The sequence below is a fragment of the Crassostrea angulata genome, chromosome 6, assembly GCF_025612915.1.
Source record: "Crassostrea angulata isolate pt1a10 chromosome 6, ASM2561291v2, whole genome shotgun sequence".
Classification (NCBI taxonomy): domain Eukaryota; kingdom Metazoa; phylum Mollusca; class Bivalvia; order Ostreida; family Ostreidae; genus Magallana; species Magallana angulata.
Window position 1 is genome coordinate 55,725,535 of NC_069116.1, and position 23,247 is coordinate 55,748,781.

General features: G+C 36.0%; 2 protein-coding genes across 3 annotated transcripts; one reads left to right on the forward strand and one right to left on the reverse strand.

Moving 5' to 3' along the window:
• Positions 1 to 121: 121 nt before the first annotated feature.
• Positions 122 to 15,462, reverse strand: LOC128190320 (protein Jumonji-like). 2 transcript variants are annotated; one of them, XM_052862336.1, is made up of 22 exons: positions 15,337 to 15,462; positions 14,701 to 14,822; positions 13,852 to 14,165; positions 13,325 to 13,518; positions 12,862 to 13,010; positions 12,232 to 12,582; positions 8,007 to 8,607; positions 7,568 to 7,791; positions 7,364 to 7,434; positions 7,086 to 7,170; positions 6,833 to 6,958; positions 6,006 to 6,164; positions 5,390 to 5,485; positions 5,091 to 5,212; positions 4,846 to 4,916; positions 4,331 to 4,445; positions 4,107 to 4,215; positions 3,696 to 3,878; positions 3,251 to 3,375; positions 2,574 to 2,751; positions 2,026 to 2,130; positions 122 to 1,707 (listed from the first exon to the last, which is right to left on the reverse strand). In XM_052862336.1, the coding sequence occupies exons 2-22, from the start codon at positions 14,800 to 14,802 to the stop codon at positions 1,600 to 1,602; spliced, it is 3,588 nt and encodes a 1,195-aa protein (XP_052718296.1). In that variant the 5' UTR covers positions 14,803 to 14,822; positions 15,337 to 15,462; the 3' UTR covers positions 122 to 1,599. The 2 variants fall into 2 exon arrangements, with proteins under 2 accessions (XP_052718296.1, XP_052718297.1); XM_052862337.1 differs by lacking the exon at positions 8,007 to 8,607 and adding an exon at positions 9,437 to 9,438 and having other exon boundaries at positions 9,902 to 12,582.
• A 219-nt stretch (positions 15,463 to 15,681) lies between these two features.
• On the forward strand, positions 15,682 to 22,382 carry LOC128190024 (GPI transamidase component PIG-T-like). Its single transcript, XM_052861893.1, has 10 exons — positions 15,682 to 15,898; positions 17,425 to 17,599; positions 18,294 to 18,531; positions 18,660 to 18,746; positions 18,831 to 18,918; positions 19,346 to 19,440; positions 19,739 to 19,940; positions 20,076 to 20,228; positions 20,446 to 20,692; positions 20,879 to 22,382. Exons 1-10 carry the CDS (start codon positions 15,694 to 15,696, stop codon positions 21,231 to 21,233), a joined length of 1,845 nt encoding a protein of 614 aa, XP_052717853.1. The 5' UTR covers positions 15,682 to 15,693; the 3' UTR covers positions 21,234 to 22,382.
• The last annotated feature ends 865 nt before the right edge of the window (positions 22,383 to 23,247 follow it).

Consider the following 23,247-nt stretch of genomic DNA (forward strand, 5'->3'; position numbering starts at 1 on the left):
TGTCTATGTCCCTTTTTAAAACAATGACAAGGAGGGTATAAGGTTTCTTGTTAGGTCATTCTAAAGTGTGTGCCTCTTAGTATCAAGACTTTAAATCTACAATCACAACAAACCCAGACAATTTTGCTAGCAGCATTTTATTTGTTGACATTATCACATTGACAACATTGCACTTTGGAGAGAATGCAGTTACTGTTGGGGGCACTTGCTATTAAAAACATATTTGTGAAATTGTACATAATTTTTTAATATAAAAAGTGTAGTCTTATCAATACCGATTTTCTTGTTTTCAACCAATTCATCTGTATTACCCTGGTAACAAAAATGAACTTTATATTCTACTAATTTTACATTAATTTACATATATGTTGAAAACCATTTCAATTCACATGGTAGAAAAGGTGTTTGGATTTTTGGCTTCTGTTCTGCTAGAGTGCCCCTTCACTGTTCTGGATGAATAAAATCATTTTTATAAGGAATTTGATTCCCCAGAAGCAGTATTTTAAAGATGCACAAAAAATCATATAAAAGTATACAAATAAGTGACCATTGGTGTTCATAACATTGAGCCTCTCTGAACACTGAAAATTACTTGCTAAGTAGGCAAGAGTGGCTCAAATATATTTCATATAATGTGAAATTTGCATGGTTTTCACATCATTTTCAAAGAAAAAGATATTGCATAAAAATCATGCCAGACACTTTTTCCTGCAGAGAATATCTGCAATCAAGGGAAGATTCCATTCTGAGAGTGAATTGCAAGAATATTAATTGACAGAATGATATGGGTCTTGACTGTTTGTTGTCAGTGTGCATAATATAAAATAAAACTTGTTACAAGAAGGTTTTGCTGTACTTAAGATTTAGATGAAACAAACAACTCATGAAATGAAAAAATACAAAACATTTCTACATTAATATATAGCATGCTCATTCATTCATTAAATAATGTATGGTACTGGTTTACAATGGATAAAATACACTAAACAGTAGATACACATGTATTATTCATATATAAAAAAAGATTTCATCTTTAAGGCAATATATATACATAAAATGGTAGAAAATTCAGGGTGCAAGTATAAAGGAGTAAAAAATTGCTTTTAAAGCAAAGGTTTCAGTTATGAATGTACAATGAATTTGATCATGTAAATAATGCTTTTAAAAATATGTACCAGTTACTGGTATATAAAAACTTTCATTTCTCCGCTGAAAACGGCTCCACTTAAATGGTATTCGACACTCGAATGCAGATTTAAAATCCACAGCCATAGAATCCACCAATAGTTTACAAACTACAGAACATAGACAACACTTACTTTCAGAAGCTGTATCTACAAACACACAGCATGCAAAAGGAACAGTTTTGTTCCATTATCCTGTTTATGATATAGCCTTCATTTCAATCTAATGCATTTGTAAACTTAAAGTTCCGATTCCTTGAAAAAGCATTCAGTCATAAGATTCTCAAAACATTGAAGAATCTGACTTTCCTGACATTATCCTCAGTAAAAGAATTAGGTAAGTCATAATTTAAGATTCTGATTTTCATGACTTTCTCCAGTGTAAAAGCATTAAGTCATAAGATCTCTGTAGCATTTAAGACTCGGATTTTCGTGATTTTCTCCTCTGCACAGGAGCAGGCTCTGGAGGTGACAAAGCAGTTAGTCTGGTTTTAGCATCCTCCATAATCTTTTTCAGTTCCTCCTAAAAGTAAAACATGATGGAGAGTTACATCTGTTTGGGCGATCCTGATCTTACATTATTTACTATCAGGAGGTACACTTTTCTGTAACCTTATTATTTCCCTGTATTTCTCTCAGTGAATATATCTTTAAATGTGTATTTTCTCAACTCAATATTATTATCATAGCCCTGATCATGACAATTAGTAATTACTGGTAGTTGCTACAAACTAACTCATAACTTGTTATTCACAAAATAAAGTTTTGGAGAAAAAAAAAATAGGTTAACCACTACAATAAATGTCTCCAAGATCTAGCTGACAGGTGTATTTATACCAACCTCTGTGTACCGATAGATTAAACAGAACTTGGACTTTTTCTTTTTCTGTGCCTGTAGCACCCCTTGCTCCAAGCAGTATGTCTGATCAGTGGTTGAGTTCATCAGCTGTTAAAGTCAGAACCAGGACACACATGTAACCACAAAAGTAAATATGACAAATAAACACTTCTGGAAAAAAACAACAACAAAATATCAACTCCTGTTAACCACTTACTGGTACCATTGAGAAATTACAGGGTTTTTTTTTTATGGGGGGGGGTTACTTACCAGTAGAGTTAACATTTTTTTTCGTACCTACCAGTGAGAACAAACAAATTCTTTGGTACGTCCCAGCAAGAGATAAGAGTTTTTTTTTATACTTATCAGTGAGAGATAAAAGATGTTTATGTACTTACTAGCAAGAGTTAACAGAATTTTTGACTTACCAGTGAGAGGTAACATATTTTTTGTACTTATCAGTGAGAGGTAACAAATTTTTTGATTTACCAGTGAGAGATAATAGATTTGTTGTACTAACCAGTGAGGGATAATAGATTTTTTGTACTTACCAGTGAGAGATAACAGATTTTCTTGGTGACTTCACACCGGGTTGTGACCTCCTCTGAGTCTAAGGAGGCTCGCCGGGAGGCTGACTGACTCAGACGAGTGTGGGTGGGTGTTGCCATCCTCCTTCCCAAGGTCACTCCAAGGTCACTGAGCATCCTCCTGTGTGACAACTCTCTCTGTCTGAAATGAAAATAAGATTTGAAACAATGAAATTTTGAAATGACTGCATTGAACATATACTGTCATTGAGTATATATCAGTCAAGATTTTTGCATATAAAATAAATCTGATGCTTATGAATGTTGAATTTTAAATTCTCTTACAGGTAGAGATTTATTCTTAATAGACCCCTTCATGGTAACTGCTGTTCTGCTCTTTAGCAAGTCAAAATGACATAGTTTGGTGAATTGTAAGGTAACGTCAATTGTTTAATCTAAGTAATTTATATGTACAATACTTTAAATTACCAAGTAGCCAAAACTTATCAATTTGCTCTGCAAGAGAGCACTACCATATTTACTGTGAAGGGGTCTATAATGGATAGATTTGTACAAGTATATGGTGACAGGAATAATGTTATACCAAAGGGAAAAAAGAATCATTGAAGAAACTGCTTTATTGTAACACAAAATAACCAATAACTAAAACTTTTGGACTGTTGTTTCAGTTCAAAACTTACAGAATTTGTTCATAGTAAGGAATGATGGTCCTGAGAAGATCAGATGATGCCGTGGTGTCCTCCATTATTTGACAAATCAGTTCATCCATGGAGAATAATTCAGGCTCCTTACACATCTGCAGAGTCTGAAATATTCCAGAGACTGTTGAATCATATATATTCTTTTGAACATTTTTACTTTATTAAGATAAAATATTGATCAGATATGTACAGAAATAGCACAAAGTAACTTGTTAAATTCCATATTCAAATGTGCTGTATTTTCGTTATGAACATTGTATGCTCCCTCTACTCCTCTTCCATGATATCCTTCACTGACAATGTTCATTCAAGTACATAACATACTTTCCCTTCTTTCAGAGAACTCTTTGTATTTTACCATATGTGAATTCTCTGCATTCCAGCACTGATAAATATGTTTGTCTATTTCTGTGAGATATCCTACCGTAGCAGTTTTAAGGCCGAGTTGAATCCAGTCCTTGGTGGCAAAGTGAGCGGACTCGGCGAGTGTGTACCCACAGCTGATGGTGGCTGTGTAGGACTGGGGAAAGACCACCACAAACTGGTGGGGCGACTGCACACAGCGGCTTAAGTGTACACCCTTCTGTAGGAGGATCTCAGGGGGCACCTGTTGACAGAAAGATACAACAAATGTTGACGGCAATTACTGATACAATATTAAATGATGTAAGAGTAACTCAGTGGAAGGAGGCAAGGAGTGGAGGTACGGTACTATTAATTGGAGCATTCTCTGAAATTTTTGGAGAATGACAATTAAGCATAAAAACATGTATCAGTACTGTATATAAATCAGAATTTTAATGGCCACTTTCAACTTCAATTACTTGTCACTAACCATGGCCGTGTCCTCTTTGAGCCACCGTGGTGAATTGCTGACTAGGGTAGGAATGAGTTCCTTCATCACAGATTTAAACTTGGCCTCTTCTTGAGATGGGACAGAATACCTGCAGCAAGACATTCACGCCAGCATTAAGTAAGGATAATCAATTAATCATGTACATGTCACCTGATGAATAGGAAACAGCTCTAGAAACTAAGTGAATGTCTGGGGTATCTCACCACACAATATCAGCCTCGCCGTGTAGATACTGGACGTAGGGTAAATGATGGATGTCGGTGGACCAACAGGAGGCAGTGAAGAGCATGCCCACATGTAGAGTGGGGACCGTTACTCCTGTAGTAAACATACATGTAGGGATCAAATTCTTACGAGTGTTCATGATACACACACAGTCTATCAAAAATATATATCTTAACAGTCTATCAAAAATATATCTTAACAAAGAAATATATTCTTGAACAGCTGCTAGATATCTATAACCTAATAGAGCGTGCTAGATTTGTAATATTGTATTAGTACATACAGTAGACATGTCATACCCAGTATAGTTCTATATTTTATAACATTGTCTTGCATGTTATAGCCTTTATGTTATAAAACTCTTTTTTCTGTGATTTGATTTCATTTTGACTGTATGCCTACAGTGTGATGTCAATAAACCATTGAACCTATTGCTGTGCTAATAGAACAAGCCTGACTTGAAACAAGTGCTCGAATAAGAACCCTGACATACCAGGTACAGGTCCTAGGTACTTCAGCAGAGATAGAGGATGTTGTGGGAGGAGATTCAAATTCCAGGGATGCCTACAAGTGTAAATATTAATGTGAAGAGTTGATTTGGAATTTTCCTTTATTAGAATTTAGAAATCAACAATTCTGCTGAAACCTTATCTGGCTGTCTTTAATTATCACATTGATGGCAATAATTGAGTTTATCTGAAGAACATGTAAGCAGTGGTGCAATTCGCTGGCCCTCACCTTGAATACTGGTTCTCTTTTTTGACTGGGAACAGACTACAGGTTTGAGTTTTGGTATCAACATGGCCACCATGTATAGCTACATGTCTGCTTCTATTGCGGACTATCTCCCAAAACTGTTTCTGTAAATAACACATCAAAAGTATTCATCTGGTGTTTGATGAGTGCGACATCATTTCATATTCCAATTACTCCCCAGCTTGACAATAAATACTGTTCAATCAATATTGGATTCATTTATAAGTAATGATATGCAACCAAAAGCTTAATAAATACATGCTTTAATTTGACCTCCCTACCTCCGTTTCCTCTGTGGACAAAGAGAGCTCCCTCTGGTGGTGGGAAGCTGTGTTTCTGGCCATCTGTATAAACCGCCCCAGTGACATGTTCTTTCCCTGAATTACCAAAGTCATAATGTTACACTATATAAATCGTGCCTGTTGAAATTGACACCCCGAGAAAACCATTGTCAACCTCCGCTTCGCGTCGGTATATAATAGTGCCTGTTTAGGAGGGTAAGAGTTGAAATTGACACCCCGAGAAAACCATTGTCAACTAACGCAAAGCAGAGGTTGAGAATGGTTTTCGAGGGGTGTCAATTTCAACTCTTATCGTCCTAAACAGGCACTATTTATTTTATTATACTGAATGCCTTAATTTTAAAAAAAACTTTTCTTTTATGAATGACGTGAATTCTAGGCGAATCGTACGTGCATAATTTATGCGCATGTAACGATTCGTTGTGTTACCCGTTGCCTAGTGTGTTGCTAATGCCGAGGGTAATAGAACGGATTATCAACTGCATCTAAACCAATCAGATTTCAGTATTTAACATGAAAGTATAATAAAAATAAATGTGTATTCCAATACAAGTATAAAACGCCATCATCATACACAACGCCATGTGTCTGTTACCTTGATGATACAGTCCTCCTCCTGGTCTTCCCTCTTGACCTTCATTCTTTCAGCCTTGACCTGGCTCTGAAGTTTTGATTTTTCTTCTGCATTCAAGTCATTGTAGGACAGCAGAAATTTACAGTAAGCATCGTACAGCTTAGTACCGCGGTCCTGTGCCTGTAACATATTGATGGTCATGTAAAATTCAAAGATTAAATTAAGTCCTTTTATTTTCTAATTAGGTCAGATCAACTGACATGAAAACCCTACTTATTGTAAATTCCTTATTTTACAAGAGTACTTTATTCCATGACTCCAATTTTTGTATCAAATCACAAATATATTAAATTGAAAGCACTAATTTTTTGTTATATAATTTCAAATAGTTCAAAACTGTCTGAAAAAAAGTGAGATTACTCCGTGAGAGCTGCTTCTTGTGATTTTACACGGATATTATTTCTTCACCTTTAATAAGGAATCACAGTATCTTCTTTTAAGACAATTGAAATCATAAGTTTGCTTCAGTTTTGGAGTTGTGATCTATGGTAAGTACAAGTACAGTACCAGGAAAGCAAATCAAAGAATCTAATTTCACTTTCCTAATTGGATTGAAAGACATGTAGATCTCTACATGTACATGTGTATGTACCTGGTATATTTTACATCTCACTCAAACAATTTCTCATTGTATTTTTGTTATGACTGAATGTATCTAACATCTGATTTTGTCATAATAGCATCTGATACAAATTACAACTGAGATAATTTAATCTGAAAGGTTTAATCCAGGTGACATGTTTGTTTAGAAGGATTATCCTGAGGAACAGTTTAACAATGTAACCTACCATTTTTGGGACATTCATGGTGTCCGCCACCCGGGCCCATTTCTTCTTCTCCACCTCGTGCCTCATTCCCCCACACTCCTGGATGGTTCTATCCAGATCACAAATGTCCAGCTCCACACCACCAATCTACAACAAAGACGTAAACAAATAATTAAATATTCCATACATAAACTGATAAATAATCCAAAAACATAAACAGAGACCAAGATTACTGACATAAGTACTTTTTAAAAAACAATTTTGTTCCTGATACCTCTGGAATCTGGAACTGTTCATCTGGATTTAAGACCTCCATGTGTTTTCTGATACACTCTAACTTCTCCACATTTGGACCAAATCTTCAAAATAAATTTGTTGATACATGTAAAATTAAGTTCTACACACTTTTACTAAATTGTACAAATACTAGTATTCTATATATGAAACAGTAATGCCCTTCTGGGACCACTGACTCCAATTGTCAATTCATATAAATTTACATCTGTGCTGTGACTATTTCAATCAAACTGACCCCTAACCATAAAGAGCTACCTTTTGTACAGTTTGTGGGTGAACTGTTTCTGTGATGTAAACCTGGTATCTTCACTGATCTTTCCTTCCAGCTGTGACATAAAACAGATAAAATTACATATGGAGGAAAATTCAAAGAAATGATCAACAGTTAAGCAGAGTCACAATCTCACTTAGGTCCTAAAGCAGAGTTTTTTTTTACTGCACAAACAGAAGTACATGTACCTTCCAACTAGAAGGAGGGATAATTTTACACATTCCAAAGGGCTCAGCCCGGGGAGCAATGCTTTGTATATAATGTAGGGGGCGCTGAAACTCCTCCTCTGTTGGATAAAACGTGGGTATCTCTGTCAGGCTGGTGGAGACTTCGCGGGGTGACAGCTGGGCTTCAGACCGCAGGGACTTCACTGGGCTCTCTGGGTCTCGCAGTCTTAGGGTCCTTCCCCCAACTACATCAAGAATACAGCAAGCAAATAAGTAAACATGAAATTATTCAGTGGTAGTAAATAATTATTTAAATGAAAACAGCTCCTAAAAATAAAACACCAGAGTATTTTTGAAAACATTCTAAATAATGACTATCTTAATAACATTAAAGAGAGACTTTTATCCACATTAATATCTACAGGTGACCCATACCACCTTGTCACACACACAGACTTACTGCTATTTTTTCTTGTCTTTGGTTGTTCTTGTGGCGTATCTGAATTTGGATGAGTGCTGGACTCTGACAATCTGGTAACTCGCTGCTGACGAACAGGACGGACATTTGTATGGCTTTTATCGCTATCGTTTTTAACACTTTTAATAGCAAGATCCTGTGAGACTTTTTTCTTTAGATCAGTACTATCATTGGAATCACTAGACTTACTGCAAGATCTCGTACTCCTTCTCTCAGAGCTTACAAAGTTTTTATGAAACGATAACCTATTTTGTAATAATTGTCTACCATGAGTTACTGATTTAAGAGCATTTTTATTTATTTTTCTTAATCGAGAACTTTTTAAAGGGAGGTTATTAGATTCTGACATTATTTCTTCAAATTTTCGTTTGTGAGGGAAGGTGACTTCATCGTCAGAGTTGGAACGGTCTTCGACATCTTCCAAATCCTCCATGTAAAACTTGAGGGCATTCTGTTTAGCTTGTCTCCTTGGTAACCGCATTGCAATGAAATCGTTCGGTGTCATTGCTGATTTCTTGAGTTTCGACTTCATTGGTCGTTTCTTTGGGATATCTTGGGTCAATTTAGGCACTGATTTAGATGGCTATGTAATAATAATGAAAAATCTGTTTAAAATAGTTAAAACTTTAAACAACACAAAATTTGTTTTAAATCACAAAATAATACTTTTAGCAAAAATATCCTTTATTTGAGGAAAAAGCACTGTAACTTGCACATTAAATTCTTAAAATGAATAAGAAACTCTATAATAAATGGTAACAACAAACAAACATGACACACAATATGTATAAGCATCCATGCAAAGTATTAATATTATATTCTAAGGAAATTTTCTCCAGTACACAGTTACACATAGGCCTATCTACATGTAATATACTCTGATACATCTATGTACAAGTGGGTGGTACTATTTTTAAAGTTAATTTTAGCATGCATATAGAATAGAGAGAAACATATAATGTTCTGAAAAGTTATCCTTATTTCAAATTATTAGATATTGTAATTCAGCTATTAATTCTTTAATCCATATCATCTTATTTGTAACTTGATTTTTAACCAGTCAAACAACACATTTCATTGTTTAAAATTAAATTCTAAAAAATATTTCATTACATGATTCAGATTTCATTTGGATGATTAAACATTAATTGAAAATGATTTGTCTGGCTAGTGATAACCCTTTATTCTATAATAATTTCTATATTATTTTGTTGCTTTTACTAAAAGACCTATTTTTCAGAACAATTTTTTTTTTGCAATTGACTAGGGATAAAGTGGTTTGTGGCAACATTTTTTAAAATGTTTTATACAAATCAAGCCATGAACAGACTGGTTTGTGATAAGAAATATTTGCTCAACATGATTATTACAAACCTTGCAAAATTTTCTCTGATAATGCAAATAAAATTTACATCTTGAGTACAAAATACACTGCATACAATAGTGACCAATGAAGATAACACAGTTCGAGATTCACACATTTATAATGCATTTCCTAAAAGGATGGTTAATCAAGGGGTGATAAAGTGTTAGCACTGACTAGAAATGAAGCATGTGTACACACATTCAAGACTACGCATTAGTAATACCATGAAGACATAATAGTTGGAGGTAAAGGGAACAGCTTCTTTTTAAATTGACTGTTTGTTTTTGGAACAGAGCTAGATCTGTTCTCTGACAATGTTCCTCCTGTAGTGTATTCATCATGTTTAGAAATATTCTGATTCTCATCAAAAGGCTGATTAGATATGTTCTGTATACTACAACTAAGTTCCTCTGTTGGATTTTGTAGAATTCCTAACTCAGGAATTTGGTTGTTTTCAATGGAACTGATTGGCTGTGAAGAGGAAGAGTTATGTTTGTGTATCCGTAAATACTCCTTATCCTCCTCTCTATCCTCCTCTGATGATTCTCCATTTTCTTCTGTGTCCTGGGTATTGTTGTTCTGGTCAGGAATCTCGGGATGCATGCACTGTTTCAACCCAGTTGGAGGCCACTGCCGGGTAGAAGATGGATTACTATTGTATTCAGCCTGACTACTATAATCAGCCTGGGTCATGCTGCTCAGACATTCCTTATAACTATCAACTCTAAAGGTAAACTCTGCTCCAAATGTCTTCTCGTTTGATGGAATATCAATGTTATTTTTCTCATCATCTAATGGATAACCAATTCTATTGTTTGTTGTTGTCTTTTGGACCTGCTCGGGCAGAAGAAATGGCTTGCTGGCGTAAGTACTGTAGTACTGACTGCTAGAAATTGTAGTTATGGCAGTGGATGGAGATCTCTTCCACCTCTTACTTCTAGAGCTCTGACTGCTACTGAGATTCTGTAGTAGATCAGGCATTAATTGTTTTGGAGAGCCAATGGGGGATTCTTCCTTGGAACTATCAGTAAATCGCTGTGTCTTAGATTTTGAGAACAGGTTTGTCTCTCCAGAAGACTGCATGATATCAAAGACTGGTAATTTGCTACTCTTCCAGACAAACCGCGGCCTCTCTGAAGGACGAGAAAAGACATTACTACCCAGCTGTATGGCATCTAATTTTGTCCTTGAAGGTTTCTTTAAGGTCAAACTCCCAGTTGTGAGTGGTTCCATCTGCTCAGGCTCTTCTGTTACCTCCTGTTTAATCTGGTTTGCAATGTCCGAGTACTGACCAAGTGAAATTGTCTGATCTTCACTGCTTCTTCTAAATTGTGGTGAAGGCAGTTCTTGTATGGCAGCATAGTTGTTGCTGTTTATGACAGACACTTTCGGGGAAGAATTCCCAATAATGATAGAACATGGCACGATGACCTTGACCTTTCTTTTATCCACACACTTGTTCATGACCTTCAGGTTGACACCCTGGCCCTCAGTACAACCTTCGTCATTAGGCTCTCGGTTAGACTGGTGTTTGATGATTATTTTGTCATCTTCTACCTTTATTGTGGTGGTGCCTTTTTTGAGAAATTGAGGAACATTTCCAGAATTTAGTGTAATGCGAGTAACATCTAGATCGCACACACTGATATTGTTATTTAACTCTTGGACAACAAGCTCTGATCCTTGCTCTAAAGATTGTGATTTATGGTTTGATTCTTTTGGTAAACTTAAGTCCAGGGGAGTATCATATTCACCATAATCAATAAGATTTTTAGTGCGAGGTGAATTGAAATTACTGATACATGTGTTTGTAGATTGTTGACTTAGGAAAACACTGTCACCTTGAATATTGCTATTAGCATTTGCCGCCTTTATTGTAACTATCTCTGAATTCAGCTCATGTATCTGCTCTGATGGTTTTTGACACTTCTGTGTATCATACAACTGGTCTCGATAAACTTCACATAAATTTGACTCTGGATTCAATAAAAACCTGTCCCCAAGAGGAGAGGAATAGGACTCAACAACTTTTCCTGTCGTGTTTGCTTCCGTCATAGGGAGAGCTGTTGTTGACTGATAATTGTCTTGGTTTTCTGGAATAAACATTTCAGTTAATGCTGGTAAGCTGTTTTGGTTTTCAGCATCCTTGAGTTGCTGCTCTTTATGTTGAACCAAGTCTGCTGTGTTATCTGTCTGTATCAGCAGAGGGGAATTTTCCTCCTGAGGACAAACTTGTCCTCTGGTACCAAGGCTGGCTTCTAGTAACTTCTCTTCAGCAAATGCTACTTGTTCTTCCATGATTGTGGGTACCTTATAAGCCAACACTTCTATCTGATTTGCTGACAATAGTGGTGGATTCGTGACACAAATGTCTTGTTGGTCCTCTGCTTCTGTCTTCCAATCCTGAACAGCAGATATGGCAAACTGAACATCATCAGCAGAAAGGGGAGTTGCCATCATTTCACAACTTTTTTTCTTATCATGTAGCATATTGGCATACAACATGGAATCCCTTGTTATTTGGTCATCCTGAATAGCTTCTGATGGCAAAGTCTCTTGGTTGTGATCAGTAAGTATTTGTGAGGGATTTTCTTTTTTCCTACCCACAATATCTCCCTGCCAGGCAGGGTACAGCTGAGGATTGATGTGTTCCTTGTGGAGTAGGGAGAGGTTGGAGGGAACAAGAGGAAGCAGATGGTTAGACATACAGAAGCTGGCGAGAGAAGCATCTATGTGAGAACTATACACGGGTGAACATTCCACACACTTACTTGTGCCATCCCCAATTCTACCATGCACACTACATACTACTGAGTCACGACACCCTACACCATCTGTTACCTTATCACGCTCATTCTGTTGTTCCTCTGTGGGGTGGGCTTTGAGTTTGGCAGGTGATGCTCGATGGGTAAGGGTGGCCACTGCTTTCCGTTTGGAGGCCAGCCTTGCCTTTCCGAGCCCTCTTTTTTCGAGCCTAGTGTTGAGCACTTTGGCTGGCAATCTTTCTTTGGAGGGTGACACTTTTACTGGTGTGATGTTCAGGGATCTAGCTGGCCTTCCTCGGCGGGCCAGCGGGGACTTGGTTTTTGGAGACTTGTCCATCCGCTTCACTCCTGCCAGTCCACGACAAGTCTCAGGGGTGCCAGCACTGGCCCGGGCAGCCTTCTTACATGGAGTGGTGAACTTATTTACCTAAAGTTATATTGAATTTACTGAATACTAAGAGAATGAACAGTTAGATTCAGTATATATATGCAAAAAGTGAACATGAAAATTATATCAAAATCTAATTTCTGCATTGATAATGAAAATGTAACACTTAATGAGTTATTATCCCAACAAATTGTCATCCCTACATATTGCAATTTGAAATCATTCACATTCTCCACAGTGAGGGGAACAATCGATTTATAACATGTACATACAAGAATTAATTGTAATACGTTGTACTGGTACTACACAAACACTGACCGGTGTAAACGTGTGATCCTCCGTCACATTACTGAGGCTGGTGGAGGAGGACGAGGGAGAAGTGTCTCTACCATTACGGCCATTGGTCAGACTGTTGTCATAGCGACTGTAGTTAAAAAAGTCCAAATGAGGGGGCAAAAGAGGTGTACCTGTAAAAAAACCAGAATATAATCATGACTGGTTACAATAATTATGATGAGGTCACCAGGAAGTGTTCATTTGTTTTATGTTTTTCCAATTCACCATATATATCTCTTTTGCTAGTTGCGGCTTGCAATTACTGTTAAAATTCAAAACAGTTTTCTAGTGTAAATGATCAATTTACAAGCCTTTTTAACAAGGGTACATTTTTGTTTACTCTAAGGGTAAATAAAATTGGTGGATGTTTCTCTAGTGTTTAAATAAAGGTGAACAAAAGTATTTAAAACTAGAAAGTTGATTAAATCTGATTGACATCTTGTACCTCTGAGACAAAGAAAGGTCAGAAAATCTTCTGTCTTTGCTCTCTTTGGGAAAACAATAGTAGAAGACGTCTTCTCGCCGGTCTTCGACGTTGATGTGACACCTGTTTCTGTGCATGGGACACTTGTACTGGAATTGGTCTGAATGTTGTTTGGCTGGTTCATAGCAAACTTCCTCTGAGCACGGACCTTAGTTCTAGATTGTGATCAAATCATTGAAGCATTTAGGTATATGTGCTGAAATGCATCCTCTCTTGACACTTAATCATTAATCACTTTTGGTACCTTTATGTGAATTTTCATTCCTGGTTATCAACCAATATTTAAAAAAAAGGCTATTCAATGAAACAACTTTATTCTATACATGGTGTAAACATTAGTTCCAAATTCCTGTTTCCTTTAGAAAACAATACATTGAAAAACCATCTATTGTGTTATGATGTAAATTTTGTAATATAAATGATATAAACTGCAGTCATTATGCCACAAATGGCGGCGTTTTACTTAACATGTTTAAGATACAACTTACTTCTTTGAGTCAAGAGTTGATACACTAGTGACTGATGACATGGTTGACTCCTGACTCGTTTCATCCACACAGCTCACTGACTGACAGGTTGTCACGGGGGTAGAGGGTGCACTCGAACTGGAACTTCTGGTCCTCCTGGACAATGTCTTCTTAATTTTGATTGGTCTAAATCTTGCATTGTCAGGATTGTCTGATTCAGTTGGCGTATCATTTCCTGGTCTGGGGGTTGAAGGTCTCTTTGATTCTTGTAATGATGCATACAGTGCTTTCTTTAGTTCTCGTTCTTCTTTCCAAGACAATCCAGCGGTGATATCCTAATTTTACAAGGTGAAAGGAAACAGGTAATTCAATAATCTTACAATACATATAAATATCATTAACATTAACTCATTAAAAGTTTCTCTATCTGGTTGCTGACCTTAGATATCAAGTAATAAAAAGATTTAATAACATATAGCTCTTACATTCACCAAGGTCTAATGACATGGTGATTATTACTTCTCAATGATTGATCTATCCTCCAATGAACTTCATAACCAATAATTATGGTATAAAAAATATTTCTTGCAATGGTGCCAGATAAAAAACATTAATATTCTAGACTCATGCAGACTCTCTGCTTTAGATTATGTTTTTTGGTACTGTATTTTTAATAAAAAACCACCTGTCAAACATGCATTACATACCAACCAGGTATGGATATCTAATAGTTCATGCAAACTTGTCATTTACTTGTCAAGAAACTTGGCCATTTTAAATAAAGTCTTTCTGCACACTACTGGTACAGCTGGTATACTTATCTGAAAGCATTACCTCAAGATTTACTGTGTAAGACCATTAAATACGTACATAGGTTTTGGGTGAAATATTTCTCTTTGGTCTGCTGGCAAGAGCTGGTTCTGCAGCTATGGGAGACCTTTTGTTCCCTGTTGAACTTCTCCTCCCAACCATCTCTGATTTCTATCATAAATCTACAGCAAAAAATCCCTTGAGATTATTCCGTTACAATAATGGTGATTTTTTTTTGTCTTTGGTTAATTCCAGGTCTTAAAATTGTAAATAATGGGTTATTGTCTTTTATTGTTGTTGCTCATTTTGACATATCATTGGTATTTACTATTTAAGTTATAGTGTTTCAGATACCAGGTCATTTGAATTTGGTATACCTGTTAAAATGTTGAAATGTTTCTGTAATGAACATAGTGATTTGGAATGAAGTGACAGTTATTTATTCCATGTTTCTGACAGAATCAATGCTACATTAATCCTCACATCGTTAATTTCAAACTAATGCTGATATAACACTGTGACTAACACTATAAATGAGAGGAAATTAGTTTTGATTTCATCAATCAATATTTTACATTCCTATAGATCCACCTATGACAGCTGTTTGCTTATTTGCATAATGTGCTATACAAGAATGTAGTGAACAGTATTTTAAAGGCATTTGTGATTTCTTTACATCTTTGAAAACATATTTACCCAGTAATACCGAGAATCAATTCACAAAATTGAATGCATCATCTTCTTCTGCTCAATGGCATAGAACCACCTCTTCCAGTCTTTGTTTGCAGAAAGAAAACCAAAACTGACAACAAATATCATGTGCTTCCGGTCTACCGGAAACTCTTCTTATCCTTCAAGTGGTTAGCTAAAATCATTTTCAGGTTGTAAAATTTTAATATCGAAATAATGTGGTTATGAATTCAGTAATATTAGATAAAAGAACATCTAAAACATAGCTTAATTGTTGAAATCTATGTAAATATTTTACTTTTGAAATATTAATCACCAGTATCTCATGAATAATTTATTTACTGCATTCCAGCAATTTTAAATATGGCGTCCGATAGTGCAAACTTGCCGGGAGGAAAGATAACATTTTTGTTATTCCTTGCTCTTGTTAATTTCTCTTTCACAATTGGCATTCACAACGACAATTTTTCAGAAGAATTATACGTGAAACCTTTTTCTAGCGGTCATGTCATGTTCCATTTTCAATTCACCACTGTTTGGAACGTATCGATCGACAAACCCGAGTCATGTAAGCACTCGCTCTACACAGTCTTATTTCATATGGGTCTAATTAGTAATTTATGTGGTATTTCCAACGAACCTCTCTCATGATACACAACTAGTACTTTTTCAATGACGTCACCGTTTTTTCCCTCTCCACAAAATGGACTGTATATATACACTCTACAGTTCCAATAGACGTAATTCCAGTCAATCAATCACTGATCTGTAGATATCTATAGGTTCCTGCACAAACTGCTCAATCGGATACATAATATGATTGCATTGCTACTGTTTTGATGTGAGCACAGTTAAATCTAAAGGCTGGTTGATGTGACTGTCTGTCTTAAAGTGTCTTTTTCCAAGTCGCTGCATTTTCAATCTGATTAAATATAATGTTGTCATTTGCTTGTCAAGAAATTTTTCGTTATTTTCCATCTCTAGATGACACAAATTTAATTTGCTATAGGATAGCTAGAGTGGAGTACATGGCCCAGTGGTTATGGGCTTTAGGCCAGTAACCCGAAGGTCTCTGGTTCAAACCCCACTGCGGTCATTTGATGTTATGTGTTTAGCACTTAGGCAAGGCACTTTATCTACATTGTCTCAGTCCCTCCAGCTGAAATTGGGTACCGGCTTATGCTGGGGGTTAGCCTGTGATGGACGGGTGTCCCATCCAGGGGGAGTCAATGACTCTCATCCGCTTAGCACCACAGAAACCGGAGATAAGCATCAGCCCTATTCGCCTCCATAGCACAGAAAAGGATTTAACTTAACTTAATATTAATAGCTAAAACAAATAAACAGTTAAAGCGAACTTGAATGAATTCATGGAAATAGCATATTCACAATTTTTTTCAATCTAAGTTTTTTAAAGTAATTTTAACTATACATTTTTAGAAGGAATTGTTAATAATTTGGCCCAGAACTCATATGTGATTTCGCTATATCCATGTTCTTTCTAAATGAATCTTACTATATTTGCTAAAGGTGGTATGGGACACCTGTCAATGTTAATGTTGATAAAAGTACCGAATAATCAATATACCGCACTTTCACTGTTTTCAAATTTTACAATATTTGACCTTAAAAAATGTTGTAAAATTTTTTGGAAAGGTCAAGATTATAAAAGCCCTAGCAAGATTCAAACTCGTGGCTTACAGATTTGTATTTAACTCTCTAACCCACTGCTCTTTGCATTTTCAGGAAAGAGAAAGTTTTTGAAATTATGCTTGATCATGTTGATTGTACTGTTCATTTCTATTGGAAGTACATCATAATATGGAGGTGTCCCATACCACCTTCAGTTTTGAGCATATTATGGTATTACAGTGTGACTTTTTATTATGAAATCAATTGCAAAAATATTTGCAAATTATTTTAACATACATGTAGTCACAATCAAGTTAACACTCTTGGAATTCTGTATAATTAATTTATTAATTGTAAATAGACATACAACCAGTTGTACATGTATTTATGCAAAAGATCCAATCAAAACACAATTTGTCTATATTTGTCATAAAAATGTTCTTGAAACTCTTACTATTTTAGTTCAACATTATCACCTGTTTCCAAAATCACTTGGGGATGTATTAACAACCTATAAAGTAAAGGAACTACATTTAAGTCAGACACAAGGACTGTGGAAACATGAGAAATGGGGATACCCGCCAGAGGATGCACCCCCGGGCGATGAGTTGTGGGTGTGGTTTCAGCCTCATTCAGGGTAAGCATCATATCAAACCTATGGTGGAAAAATCCAAGCTATTTGAAATGATTATTTGAAACTTTTTGGATCGGAGATCAATGATGAACAGAATGGAGTAGAAATAAGCATTGTTTTTAACCGGGTTTTGCAAAGAAAAAATCTGGTTATTTAAATGGTGAAAATGGCATACAGTTGGGTGGGAGGGTACCCTTATTGTACAGATAACTCCTCCGACAGTTTTCAAGATAGGAAGTTGTTGTTTTGCAGATCTATTAAAAAATATATCAGAGATTTGCATATTACTTGGACTTTAAAAAATACCAGTTGTTGAATTTAGTCAATGTTTGGCATAATATTGCATACTGGGTACCCCCCTACTGTACGAATAACTCCTCCTGCAGTTTTCAAGATGGGAAGTCGTTGTTTTGTAGATCAGTTGTACATATATCAGAGATGTGCATATTTTTTGGATTTTGGAAAAAATATCACTTGTTGGACTAACTTATTTTTGGCAAAATATTTCATATAGATTACCCTATTTCTCTGGATTGGTAGTGTTTATCAATTCAGGGGTGAAAAATGAATAATACATGTAGATACTGTTCATGCAAAAAAAACCTGGTTTGCTGTCCTATTGACAAATTTTCTCACATTTAATTCATTAGAAAAGTAAATGTGCATACCTTCTATTTATGTTTCTTATTATTGACAGAGTTGATCAGACTTGGGCAGATCTAGTCAATGCATTGTCGGGATTGTTTTGCGCCTCTCTGAATTTCATGGACAGTAAGTCAACTGTACAACCACGGTGGAGTTTCCGTCCGGCTGGACTCGCCTCCGAGTTCTACAGTGCAGACTCTCGCTTTGTCAGGTACTCGACACTTCCAAGAGAAGTGGTGTGTACTGAAAATCTGACTCCATGGAAGAAACTTCTGCCTTGTGGATCAAAGGTCATTGTCTTTTTCACAGGAAGTTTGAAATTTTTTTTTGATAATTTAAATCATAAATTTAAAACCGAGTACATGAAGTGAATACATACTGGTACTAGGAATAACTTGTATTTTTCATTTGCTTACAGATTGGTCTAGCCAGTTTGTTGAACTCTGTGAAGATCTATGATGGATTTTATCATTCTCTGGGAGTTCATGTTAGATCTGTCTGTCAGGTATTAATCCATTTGTAAATGGAAGTTTTGGACTTGTGTACATGCGACTCAAGAATTGTTACACTTTTAACAATTTGTTTTTAGGATACTCAATGCCTTACACCAGCCACAGAGCTCAAACAGACACTAACAGTTGTGTATGATCCAACCACAAATAAAAATGGAAAACAAGGTAATTGTTTTGTGCACACTACAGTATTTCTTAAGACAATTGAGAATCAATCATTAAAATTCAAGCTACACTTAAAGAGAAGGTAACCTAGATCCTCCTATTACAAATACAGTAGTATAAAAATGTCAAATATCAGTGACTATTTTTTGTATACCAATGTGAACTTGCTGTTAATAATTGCAAATTTGTAATGTGAGATTTAAATAGTAAAGACCATAAAATATGGTTATAGCGAACATGTTTATGATAAATTGACACTAACAGCAAAGTGATTTTCATTCCTGGTGACTTTATTACTTGAAGTAAACTTGACGGATATAACGAGTTACGCTTATAATGAAGCAAAATCACCTGTCCCTGTCACTTCGTTATAAGCATATTTTACTGTATGTGACATTTATTTGAATTACTAATTCTCCCTTCCCAGACTGGAGTTTCCAGAGCATGTTTGACAGGACTCTACAATCACAGTGTCCCCTGGCCGACACTAGGAAGATCTATGTGGATGTGACCACACAAGAGGTAATGTTCATGCTTTCTTTATACAAAAAGTTTAGAACTTTCTCATACCTTTACATTGTCAGGATTAAGGGGTCCATTTTTCAGATGTTTATACATTTAGAATGATATGAAATGCATCCATGTCACATGCTATTCATTGAATATTTGGTACCAGTAATCAGGAAAATTAAAGATTGGCCCCAAAACTTAATTTCTGTGCAAGTTGGTAAGCTGTGTTTCATGTTAAACAAAAATCAGAAATTTTTGTGATTAAACGTACATTTATCAAAATGCTGAATGATTTGGGTTATTTTTTCAGACGTTCCCAAAATTCAGTCTATCGCCTGTACCAGACTTTGTGCTCAATCAAAAGCGATCTGGGGAGGAGAGAAAGATAGCTGTATACCAGATAGGGAACCATCTGTCCCCCAGCAGCCTAAACCTGAAGGCCGTGTATGAGGAGAAACTGACCTTCTCCAACTCCTCGCTGCCCCCAGTGTATGCTAACAGATTTGTTACAGGTATAAACAAGTTAAAATTTAAGTTCTCATTGAAAATAGAATATTTGAAAGGTGGAAGTCTTTACTGCAAGTACATGGACCATTTTTATTACACATTCAAATAGAACACAATACATAATCTTGCACTTTATGCAGGGTATGGGCTGGAGAGAGGGGGCGTGACCTGTATGATTTATAATACAATGTCCAGCAACACCACTGTCATCTTCATGGAGACCGTCCCGTGGTTCCTCAGAGTGTACTTTAGTTCACTGAGGATAGAAAATGATGGGAAAGAAATCAAGCCATGTAAGTATAGCAACAGAAGTGATGGATCATCTTTAATTTCTTCAATGGGTCAACATATACTAGTTGCGACTTATTTTCCTTTCTGACATGTAGGTCTGTTATTGTCATGTACTCAGAGTTTGTTTTCAAAATGTCTTAACTTCACACTTAATAATGAGGTCTGCTGCAACAATAAGAAATTTATTACTATAATGTCACAAGTACAAAACTTTTACAGATAAAATAAACTTCATCCCAGCAAAAGACCGTGCCAATCCTTACCAGATGGAGCTGGTATTCAGACTCTTTGCCAACTCTGTAACAAAGATCACTTACTCGTTTGAGCGAGCCTTTTTGAAGTGGACAGAGTATCCACCTGATGCCAATCATGGATTTTATGTCAGCTCTGCCGTTGTTTCTACCGTACTGCCCGTGGCAAGTCGGTACACTGCTACATCACAGTCTGTCTCTCTCCTGGAGGAAAGGTAAAATCACATGTACATGAACCTTATCTCAATCTTGAAGTACAAGTCCCATCTCCTAAAGCAATTTTCTGAATTTCAAAATCATGATCCCCATCTCAATGTAAAGTTAAAGCTCCAATTTTCTTTGGTAATTTTCTAGCTGTTGATATGAAGATTACAGTGTAACGGTATCTTTTCTTTCTGCAGCTTTTCGGACAGTTCTAGTTCCTTCTTCCTCCGACTTCACACTGAGACTCTGCTTGTGTCCCTCCCTACTCCCGACTTCAGCATGCCCTACAATGTCATTTGTTTGGCCTGTACTGTGGTGGCCATTGCGTTTGGTTCCTTACACAATCTAACCACAAGGGACTTCACTGCTTCTGATCCAAGCAAAAGAAAAGGGCTTGTGGCCAAACTAAAGTCATTTTTCAAGAAAGAGAAAGAAAGCCCAGAAAATAAACCAGATTCCAAAGAAGAAGAAATACCATCTCAAAAAGACAAAGATAATTCAAAGAGTGAGGAAAAAGACTCCAAAAAGAAAGATGGCAACAGTGAAACGTGATGATTGTTTTTGTTCTTATTTATTCATTACATCGATAATTAATAATTATGCAGGAAAAAGCAGTATTTTTCGTTATAAATACATGATTTTCATTCAATCTGCCACTCATATACTCATATACATGGCAGTTCTGACAACAATAGGCTATTTTTTCTTTCACCCATTTGTAAACACCAGAGGTCTGTTTTGCAGAGCTGACACTTGGGAGCAATTGCCAAGATTTATGTGATAGGAATAGAGAATTTTTGCAATGCTTTCAACTTGTTCAAGTGCTCACTCTAGTAAAGTGGCTTCAGATTCATAATACAAGTACCTTCTGATGCATTCCGTATTTTTAAAGGAACTTGTATGTAAGGAACTTGTATGTGCAAGACATTTTTGAACGTCAGGGTGCCCTCAGGCCTTTACAATCTTGTATGTATCTCATGAAAATTGGAGTATTGAATAAAAGAGCAAGGTAATTTATCCCAGTACCCCAGTAAAATATGAGAGAGAGAGAGAGAGAGAGAGAGAGAGCTCTGAAAGTTTGTGTTTGGGAGAGAGAACAAGCAGAAAGATTTATCCTTTTGAAGATAGATATTTACACTTAATATCATTGTGTGATTTGTTCCCTTCATCCCATCTTGGTCATATCATATGGCTGCCACACATCTTATCAATTTGGAATGGTCTTGCTAAATTCATTTTCTCTGCTGTAAGATACTACAGAAGAATATCTGATGAAACAATCTGATTTTACTGAGGAAAATGAACACTGTCATAAAAGAAGTGCATGTATGAAATAAGTTTGAATTCATGATGAACAATGGGTTTTGAAGTTAGTACATGTTTATTTCATGTATTATAGTAGAATTGTTTACCATTTATTTTATTTTGTGCTTATAATTTCAGTGTGCAATAATTATATGTGTATGTTATGTAAATCAAAGAAAACACAGATATTTGTACAATGTATACAATTCTTGATCTGCACTAAGCAATCAGATTCGTAAAGTATTCCTATACATAGATGTGATATCTCTAGATCAATTTATTGTTATTAGCTGTCCTATAAAATCTGCCCAAAATTTAAAAATGCAGCATATGATAGTAATCATACCTGAACAAAATTTACACACTTTTTATAAAAATAAAATATGTTTAATTCTTTACAGTAAATTTGTTGGTTGTTGATATGAAACTTCAAGGGATTATTGTTAACTTGTAGAAGGTCAGCATTTATCTGCTGAAGAATGTAGGACCCAGTTTAATAGTACCTACATGTTCTTATATGTACATTATACCATTATTGCTGTTTTTAACTCAACTGAGCTGAAAGCTCAAGTGAGCTTTTCTGATCCATTTTATCTGTTGTCCGCATGCCCATAAACTTTTCACATTTTCAACATCTTCTCAAGAACTACTGGGCCAATTTCAACCAAACTTGGCAAAAAAAACGTCTTTAGGCAAAGGGGATTCAAAGTTGTGAAAATTAAGGATCACACCCTTTTTCAAGGGGAGATAATTAGAAATTAATGAAAAAAATTGAGAAATTTTCAAAAATCTTCTTCTCAAGAACCATTAAGCCAGGAAAGCTGAAACTTGTGTGGTAGCATCCTCAGGTAGTGTAGATTCAAAATTTTGAAAATCATGACCCCCAGGAGTAGGGTGGGGCCACAATGGGGGTCAAAGTTTTACATAGGAATATAAAGATTAAATTTTTAAAAATCTTCTTCTCAAAAACTAATCAGTCAGGAAAGCTGAAACTTGTGTGGAAGCATTCTTAGGTATTGTAGATTCAATGTTGTAAAAATCATGACCCCCAGGGATAGGGGGAGGCTGGGCACAATGGGGGAGGTCAAAGTTTTACATAGGAATATATAAAGTAAATCTTTAAAAATCTTCTCAAAAACTAATCAGTCAGGAAAGCTGAAACTTGTGTGGGAGCATCCTCAGGTAGTGTAGATTCAAAGTTGTGAAAATCATGACCCCCCGGGGGTAGGGTGGGGCCACAATGGAGGGTCGAAGTTCTACA